General features: G+C 34.0%; 6 protein-coding genes across 6 annotated transcripts; 3 read left to right on the top strand and 3 right to left on the bottom strand.

The window, feature by feature from the left end:
• Positions 1–18: 18 nt before the first annotated feature.
• Positions 19–915, top strand: GIC2 (Gic2p; the record flags this gene model as incomplete). The annotated part of the gene is made up of 1 exon (XM_003669281.1): positions 19–915. The coding sequence occupies one exon, from the start codon at positions 19–21 to the stop codon at positions 913–915; it is 897 nt and encodes a 298-aa protein (XP_003669329.1).
• A 436-nt stretch (positions 916–1,351) lies between these two features.
• Positions 1,352–2,866, bottom strand: RRP3 (RNA-dependent ATPase RRP3; the record flags this gene model as incomplete). The annotated part of the gene is made up of 1 exon (XM_003669280.1): positions 1,352–2,866. The coding sequence occupies one exon, from the start codon at positions 2,864–2,866 to the stop codon at positions 1,352–1,354; it is 1,515 nt and encodes a 504-aa protein (XP_003669328.1).
• Positions 2,867–3,344: 478 nt separating this feature from the next.
• Positions 3,345–4,742, top strand: SSF2 (rRNA-binding ribosome biosynthesis protein; the record flags this gene model as incomplete). The annotated part of the gene is made up of 1 exon (XM_003669279.1): positions 3,345–4,742. One exon carries the CDS (start codon positions 3,345–3,347, stop codon positions 4,740–4,742), a length of 1,398 nt encoding a protein of 465 aa, XP_003669327.1.
• Positions 4,743–5,019: 277 nt separating this feature from the next.
• PIB1 (phosphatidylinositol-3-phosphate-binding ubiquitin-protein ligase) lies at positions 5,020–6,012 on the bottom strand (the record flags this gene model as incomplete). Its single annotated transcript, XM_003669278.1, has 1 exon — positions 5,020–6,012. One exon carries the CDS (start codon positions 6,010–6,012, stop codon positions 5,020–5,022), a length of 993 nt encoding a protein of 330 aa, XP_003669326.1.
• Positions 6,013–6,279: 267 nt separating this feature from the next.
• On the top strand, positions 6,280–6,888 carry SRB7 (Srb7p; the record flags this gene model as incomplete). The annotated part of the gene is made up of 1 exon (XM_003669277.1): positions 6,280–6,888. One exon carries the CDS (start codon positions 6,280–6,282, stop codon positions 6,886–6,888), a length of 609 nt encoding a protein of 202 aa, XP_003669325.1.
• Positions 6,889–6,958: 70 nt separating this feature from the next.
• PMT7 (putative dolichyl-phosphate-mannose--protein mannosyltransferase) lies at positions 6,959–9,130 on the bottom strand (the record flags this gene model as incomplete). The annotated part of the gene is made up of 1 exon (XM_003669276.1): positions 6,959–9,130. One exon carries the CDS (start codon positions 9,128–9,130, stop codon positions 6,959–6,961), a length of 2,172 nt encoding a protein of 723 aa, XP_003669324.1.
• Positions 9,131–9,213: the final 83 nt, after the last annotated feature.

The following is a 9,213-nucleotide window of genomic DNA, read 5'->3' as shown; positions in this document are numbered from 1 at the left end:
CTAGAACTGTAAACGGCTATGCATCAACCTACAAAAATCAACATAAATCACTCTCGAATGAACTCAATATGGATCGATGAAGATCAAGAAGCAGAAAAGATCTATACATTCCAAACACATCGGTTTTCCGAATCTGATGACGAAGACGAAGCTTTAGGCGTAGCTTTACTTAATAGCGATCAGCCTGTACTGGGAAGTAAAAGAAATATTAGCTTGCCTCCACTGTTGTCTTTTTCTTCAACAGATGACTCACTGTCTTTTGATTCATCAGATAATTCCTTGTTTGACTCTCCAATAAAGAAGTCTCCAGCGAAACGTTTCATATCATTGTTCAATATTAAACAACCTGTCGTCGCTCCGAAGAAGATGCATATCACAACCCCATTTGGCTTCCAACACATATCACATGGATCCTTCAAACCAACATCCCCAGATGAAACCGGTCTTACTTCTAATACAAAGTATAATGGGCAATCGACACCAACCACTCCAACTCCTTCTTACCCTTTAAATTGTGCTTTCAGAACAGAATCAATACCGGACACAAGCTACAATTCTGATCATACATCAATCCAAAGTAGAAGTCGTTCTATAACACCAATACAACTAAATTCATCTAAGAAATGCGTGAGATATAAGTCTTGTAAAAGACAGAAACCATTACAAATGCCCATTTCTGCACGAAATGTGCCAAATTTAAATGAGGCGTCAAATACTCGTCCAGTAATTCTTCCACCAGCCCGTAATCCAACACGTTTACTGAAGAGTAAACTGAAGGAGAATACAAACTCTTATGAAGATATTTCACCTGACTTCTTGAAAGAATATGACTTTCCTTCATTACTAGAAAATTACACAGAAGCAGATAATCTAGATGATGACCCATTTTACCTCACTCCCAAAACACCAAAGTAAAGAAGGATGTGGTCTTAGTTGTGTCTGAAGATCTAGATCGTTGATCCAGCATGGCACCTATCATTAAATTTGTCCCGAAACTGCATACACCTTTAAATACCTAATTCTGCGACAAAATTCGTTTCATTCATTGTTTATAATTTGCATTACAGTTTAGTTAATCTGATCATTTAAATAGCCTATTTTATATTCTTGTATAGGTTCGTTAAATATCGTTCACTTCATGTTCATATGTATGATCTTGCTACCAGGCCAATCTTTGCATGTTTGTAGTCTTCACACACGGTACGTGTCAAGATGTAATTTTACAGCTGAAAAGATAAAAATTGGCCTTAACCACTATGGTAAAGTTCGCTGATTTCAATCTATAAAGTGTCGATACCATAGCATATATACATTATAGAATAAATAATTTGTTGTATTTTCGATCAATCATTTAATCGCCTCTATCCATGTTTTGTCTCGATTGCATTCTTCCTCTTCTTCCACCTCTCCCTCTAGCAACTTTCTCTTTATTTCTTCTATTTAATTCCATAATAACTTCACCATCAGCTTTATCAACAGAGTCTCTTAAAGTCAATATCATCTCTTTATCAACAGTTTCTTTTGGTAATTTTTTACCTAAAACTTCTTCAATTCTTAAGATCAATTCTAAATCATATTGAGAAACTAGCGATATAGATTTACCTGATCTACCAGCTCTTGCAGTTCTCCCCACACGATGAATATAGGATTTAGAATCAACTGGGATATCATAATTAATAACAATATCAACGGACGGAATATCTAACCCTCTAGCAGCAACATCGGTGGCTACAAGAATAGTCTTTCTTCCTGCTTTAAATAAATCTAAGGCACCGGTTCTTTGATTTTGATTTAAATCACCATGCAATGCGGTAGCATTGAATTCAAGCAAGTTACATAGCCCTGATATTCTTTCCGCATTTGCCTTCGTTCTTGTAAATATAATCGTACTTTTCCCAATGTATTCATTCAACAGATATATTAAAAATGTGTTTTTCAAACCACCAGGTACCACAATCAAGGTTTGAACCAATGTATCAACTGTTTGATATTTATTAGACACTGCACATTTGACAGGATTTGTCAAACTTGCTCTTTGTAATTTATCAATCTTTGAAGTCATAGTTGCAGAAAACAAGTATGTGGTTCTCCCCTGAGTAGGAAGAATTTTCAAGATTCGATCTAAAACAGGACCGAATTCCATATCTAGTAATCTATCAGCTTCATCCATAACTAAATATTTCAATTTTCTTAGTGAAAACCCCTTTGTATTTTCTAAATGATCCATTAATCTACCTGGAGTAGCGATAATAACATGTGGTTTCCTCATTAGATCACGAGCTTGATCCATCATATTCATACCACCAACAATACAAACTGATCTGACTCCCATGAGTGATCCTAATGAATCAAAAGTTTCCTTGATTTGTTGGGCCAATTCTCTGGTAGGTGCCAAGATACAGGCATAATATGGTTGTTGATCATGCCATAAACTATTTAAGATCGGAATGGCGAATGCTGCAGTTTTACCTGAACCAGTTTGTGCTAAACCGATAATATCATGCCCTTTCAATGCTGGAGGGATGGATTTGGATTGAATTGGAGTTGGTTTGGAATAATTCAAATTTTTACAAGCTTGAATTAATTCTGGTACTAGGTTTAGTTCCGAGAATGTTTCAAACGTTTCGTAACTTGTTGAATTTTCATCTTCATCTTCTTCTTCTTGTTTTGATTTATGACTTCTTTTATTTGTTTTGGCATTTTCATCCTGTTCCTCATCCTCGCTCTCTTTCGAAGATTCTTGTTCTGATTGTTCTTTCAGTTTCTTTTGGTTTTCTAAGGCTCTTATTTTGATTTTCGCAGCTAATGAAGTCAGTTCATTGTTTGAAGACTTTTTCTGTACTTTCTTATCTACTTTCCCAGACATTATTTTTGCTTCCTTTGTTTGATATCGAAAACGATGAAAGTATGAATATTCCTCCTGCTCGATCAATATGTCGCTTAAATGTCAAGTAGTCAAAAGGTAAAGTCCCCATTAAACATTCCAGCTCGTCTCTTCTCAGAGCTCATCTCATCTCATCTCATCTCATCTCATCTCATCACAATTTGTTTATTATTATATTTTCGAAATTTTTTCAAATCATCCTGCACGGGAAAATGTGAAGTGAAAAATTTTAGCTCATCGCAAAATATTTGAAAACTGGAAAACTAAAAAAAAGAAGGAAGAGAGAGATGGGCTGAGATGAGCTGTAGATGATTATAGAGGAGATTGATTCTTACGCTTAAAGGGAGAGTATTTATTACTGCTTATATTCATAACAATTAGCTCTCAGTAGTTTTCTCAAAAAAGAGCTTTTCGTATTCTACTGTGAAGAGATTGCTCCAATAAAAAAGTTTACTACAAAATGGCTAAAAGAAGAACTAAAAAGAGAACTCATGTTCAACAAACAGAGGAAGACCTAAAGGGCATCCCAAAATCCATGGTCATTAGAGTTGGTCAAACCTCTCTAAGTAACCATTCTTTGAACCAATTGGTCAAAGATTTCCGTCAAATCATGCAACCTCATACTGCGATAAAGTTAAAAGAACGTAAATCAAATAAATTAAAGGATTTCGTCGTTATGTGTGGTCCATTAGGTGTTTCTCATCTTTTCATCTTCACTCAATCTGAAAAGACCGGGAATGTCTCTTTGAAGATTGCAAGAACTCCACAAGGTCCTACTATTACTTTCCAAGTTACGGATTATTCCTTAGGTAGAGATATCAAAAAGTATTTAAGAAGACCAAAATCATTAAATAAAGAAGATGTGTTAGATCCACCATTGTTAGTGTTGAATGGATTTAATACAATTAAGAAGAAAGATGATGAAAGTAACGCTGCCAAGGAAAATGCTGAAAAAGTTGTCGTTTCCATGTTTCAAAATATTTTCCCACCTTTAAATCCTGCCAGAACTCAATTAAATACCATAAAGAGGGTATTTATGATTAATAAAGATCAAGAAACTGGCGAGATTACTATGCGTCATTACTTTATTGATATTAAAGATGTAGATATTTCCAAGAATTTGAATAGGCTCTATAAATCCAAACATAATTTGAGTAAATCAGTGCCGAATTTACATAGAAAGGAAGATATTTCCTCTTTAATTTTAGACCATGATTTAAATGCTTACACATCAGAATCTGAAGTCGATGATGATGCTATTGTCAGAGTTGTTGATAAAAAAGATATAAGGGGGAAAAACATTAATATGGTTCAAAAGAAACAATCAAGTCCAGAAAATAATGATGAAGATGGAGATATAAATATGGATGGTAATGCCATTGAAGAAAATCACGACGAAGAAGAATCAATAGTGAAGAAAGTTGTTGTTGAAGATGATACACCTGTTGTTCCACGTAAGAAGGCCATTAGATTAACTGAATTGGGACCAAGATTGACATTAAAATTAGTTAAGATCGAAGAAGGTATTTGCTCAGGTAAAGTCTTACATCATGAGTTTGTCGAAAAGAGTAGCGCAGAAGTTAGAATTCTTGAAAAGAGACACGCTGCAAAGATGAAATTAAAGGAAGAAAGAAAGAAAGAACAAGAAGCAAATATTGCTAAGAAGAAAGCCGTAAAGGAGGCTAAGAAACAACGTAAACTAGAGAGAAGGAAAGCAAGAGAATTAGAACAAGAAAATGAAGACGGAGAAAACAAACAATCAGTAGAAAGTAGTGATGAAAGTGATAGTGATAGTAGTGATCATTACAGTGATGTTCCAGAAGATTTGGACAGTGATCTATATAGCGACGTTGAATAAGCATTTTGTACATTAAAAAAACTTCTTTACCATAGAGAAGAATAAATCCACAGATATTCCCCAACATTGTGTCTAAGTAAATAACTTAATCTCATTACTAGTATTCGCTACAGATCATATAAAAAGACAACTGCCAATTATATATTTCCTTCAAATGATCGTGAGGGTTCAGAAAATGCTTCAAATGATTTGAATGAGCCGTATGTAAGCTATATTTTTCGACTATACATTATTGTTACAATGACGGTGATCTAGTGATACAAATGCAATTATGTTTTTAGAGAATGGCATCATGGAATGGACAAAAGTTTCTATTTATTTCTGCTGTTCCATTAGGTTGCGGAGATTCTTTTAATTGATGTTCTTTTTTCTTTATCCAGCTTTTAATACAATGGTAATGGAAAACACATAAACATTCTAATCTAGCAACTTTTTCACCTATCTCTATATCTTCAAAGCATATTGGACATTCTTGGAGGTTTCCTTCAGTTCGCTCAGCTTCATTCCTATTCCCAACCTTGTTGTTGTCAGGAATGGTATGATCTGTATCTAGTATATGATTTTTTCCACTTGTTGCTGATACTTTATATACCAGCATCTTAGGTCTATTGCGAGATTTAGCACGGCTCGGTGAAGAAGACGAGGAAGATGCCTTATGGGCCAATTCAGCATTTCGTATACAATCTTCAACATGGGCTGCTGCCAATTCTTCATTTTGGAATTGAGATAGAATTAAATTGCAAACAGGACAAAAGGTTTCTTCCCCTGCTGATGGGACTGCAACTAGATGACTATTTACTGTTGACATTTGATGGCTCTGTTGTGAATCGGAATCATTGTTTTCACTGTTTTCACTCATAGAATCATCCGATTCCCCAGATCCTCTAGTGATATAAGCTAATTTCATTAAATCTTTAAAACATAAATCACAAATTCTATACGGTGGTTCTTCAAATCTTCTTAATAGCTTTACTTTTGATTTATCAAAATCAACGAAATTAGAGCAACATGATTCACAGTATATGTTCCCACAACATCGACAGTGATGTCTTCTTAGAAGGAATGTGAATTTTCGACTACAATTAAAACATCGATTGAATTTCTCATCTGGTTGCCATATTGCTACTTCGTTTACATATGGAGATAGTTCATCAATGGTACTGCTATCGCATGGTAAGGCTGTTAATTGTGTCGGTACATTCAAGACCTCTTGCGAAGGTTCTGGTTCTCGTTCTTGTTGTGTGGATGTAATAGATTCTTGTTCTGTCATTATAGTTGTCGTACTAGATTATATAATTTTCATATATGGGGCTATTTGGCCTTCTTTCACTATTTACTTTCTTTCTCTTCATCAATAAAAAATTGATGGTCTTTTTTTTATAAAAATATATTTCTTGAGATAGTTTATATTCAAACGTTTCACACGATTGAAAGAAAGTAAGAAATAAGAACATTAAAAGAGTCAAGGCAAAGAAGAAGTATAAGAAATCAGATAATCCATAAACCACCGTAAGGTATAAGTATCATTACCGACAGAATGACAGATAGGCTTACTCAATTACAAATTTGTTTGGATCAATTAGTGGAACAATTCTGCGCCACGTTAAACTATATAGATAAGAACCATGGCTTCGAACCATTGAATACTTCAGAACCATTGATGTCGGATAAGCATGCAACAGTCGCTCCACCTGATGAATTTTCTAATACCATTGATGAATTATCTACCGATATTATTTTGAAGACAAGACAAACTATGAAATTAATTGATTCTTTACCTGGTGTTGATGTGTCTGCAGAAGAACAATTGCATAAAATTGATTCATTACAGAAGAAATTGGTTCAAGTGGAGGAAGCAAAGATACAGGCCATAAAAGAAAAGGAAAATCTACTGACTCAAGTCGATGGTTTAATCGATTATTTTGTCACTGGAATTGCAAGTACAAGGCATAACAATGTAGGAGAAGTCGCTGACAGCATGACGACGCCAGCTACGACGACGACTGGTACGGCCAACACGGAGATGAATACAGAGGTAAATACAACGGATATCTCTATCAATAATGCAACCTTACCTACCAATCAAAATAATGTTGAGAATACAATTCAAAGACTTAATACTACAGAAATAAATGTTGAGAAATAATGTCATGAATAGAAAAAAAATAAATTCTAGTTAAGATAAAATCTGATTCTACGCATAGTAATCTATTGATCTATTTGAGTAGATAATAGAATCCTCCATAATATAATACCATAATGATAGAGGATTTCATAACCGACCAATTGTATAGTCGTGAGATTGTTTCTGTAAATAGTAAATAGCCAAATAAGAAACTTGGGAAGTATAGTTCGATGTTCAAAATTTGATGTGGACTTTTGGTGAAGATATAAAAATGGATAAACCAACCAAATAAACATTCTATACCGAATTGATAGTATATTAATTTGTTTATCGAGGGAGTATGTGCAACTTTTTTCCATGGATTCCATTTCATTATTTGGAAATCAACATTGATTATAAATGTTATTATTCCAACTATGGAACTTAACCATATAATATTGCCTAATAAACCAAAATTATCGCTTTCATCATGACTAAAGGTATGGAATGCCCATTTTTCTGGAGCAAGATGATTATTATCAGCATCCTCATCATATGTATTCATATCTTTGACTTTCTCTAATCTAACAAAATAATTATATTTATATTGTTTTTCTAATAATTCCGAAACTAGTCTCAAATAATAGTGGATAATATTTTTCTTGTCACTATTCTTTACGATATCAAGAAATGAAACCAACTCGAATTGCTTGTTATCATTGCTTGAAGAAGGAGAATTATACTTCTCAACAGGAATAAATTGAAATAAGGTTCTTTCCAAATTTGGAGATCGAATACAAATCACTTCTTGATTAAACTGCCCCCATTCCGGCAATTTTGTATCATGACCCAACAACGTACAACCCTGCCCAACATTATCCAATTTAAGAAGGCTTATTCTTGGTGGTATTATTAAAGCGCCTTCGAAACCGTCTCTTCTTTTCTTTTTACGAATATTTTTGGATAGTTTCATACCAAAATAATCCACTTGCCACGTTTCATCGCTATCACCGAGGTATGATGAATCACCTGTACAGGAAATTTCAGAGTTATATTCTTGTTCGCTTACTGGTGCCTTAGCTGATGATGAACGTAATAATTTCCCAGTTAATTTATTTCTAATTCTAATCTTTTGTAAGTCTTCCAGTGGCCATTCGTTTTCATGATTCGTTTCATTTGAAAGTAATCCAGATAAAGATGAAGGCAGCGTCCTCAATGGGTTATCGATGAATTCTAATATCCAGTGTGTTTCTGGGTTTGATTCATCATTTGTCAAGGACACAATTTGTTCATTCGAACCTTCTGGATAATTGGAGTTATTCCTAGTAGTCAAATATTCGCCCAAAGTTATAGACGATGAAAAAGAAAACAAGGAAGCTGATGGGTTAGCTTGCATGTTTGAATGACGGATTTGAATCACCGTACCGTTTAATAATTCAGTTGGTTGCCATGTGGGTTCTCTTAGGTACGATTGAAAGAATGGTGACATCATCGAGGAGAATTGAACGGAATCTGTTTGAGAATTGTTCAAAAAGATAAAATATGATCCGAGGAAGATCGATACAGGAATTATTATAAGCGATAAAGATGTTATAATAATGTACTTCATGATTTCATATGTTGAGATACGGATATCTGTAATTAATTGCCAACTGTGTTTGCATATGACGAAGAAAATAAAGAACCATGTCATGATTCCTATAAGCTTTGTGGACATATTACAACCTAGTGATACCGACAATGCCAATAAATGATAATACCAATTCTTTGAAAGCTGTTTCGAGCTTAACATGTTTGTCATTGAAAAAAGGGTAATAGATAGGAAGAACCACTGTATTGTGTTCAGAGAGATCATGGATAGTTCAGATTGGTAAACAGGTAAGATACTAATTGATAATGCTCCTAGTGTTGATATCAATGTTGAATTTGACATTTTCCTCTGTGTTAGATAAACGAAGGACAATGAAATTAAACCTGACATGGAAGACAGCCATGTCATATGTTTGATATTATTAGATAACAAGGAATACAACTGGATCCCTAATAGTGGATGCTCATTTAAGAAAAACTTCTTTTCTTTATAATAAGTAATAGCTTGATATAAATCTTTTTCATTTGGGGTAAGTAAATTATAACTTCTCTCTTGGAATAATAATTGATAGTTAATTAAGTAGCATATTAATGGAATTAATAAAGAAATAATGTAATCTAACGTATTCAATTTACCAATTCCATAATTTCGATAAAGATTGCTTGGAATGAACTTCCTAAAGGGGCCCTCCATTGATATGTTGCCGCTTTGATAAATGTGTAGTCCTTATGTGTCATCATCCGGTCGTGGTTGGCATTTTTCATCATCTGTACTGA

Source organism: Naumovozyma dairenensis, chromosome 3 (genome assembly GCF_000227115.2).
Source record: "Naumovozyma dairenensis CBS 421 chromosome 3, complete genome".
NCBI classification, from domain to species: Eukaryota; Fungi; Ascomycota; class Saccharomycetes; order Saccharomycetales; family Saccharomycetaceae; genus Naumovozyma; species Naumovozyma dairenensis.
The sequence above is the reverse complement of the archived record's forward strand: the minus strand, read 5'-3'. Positions and strand labels throughout refer to the sequence as shown.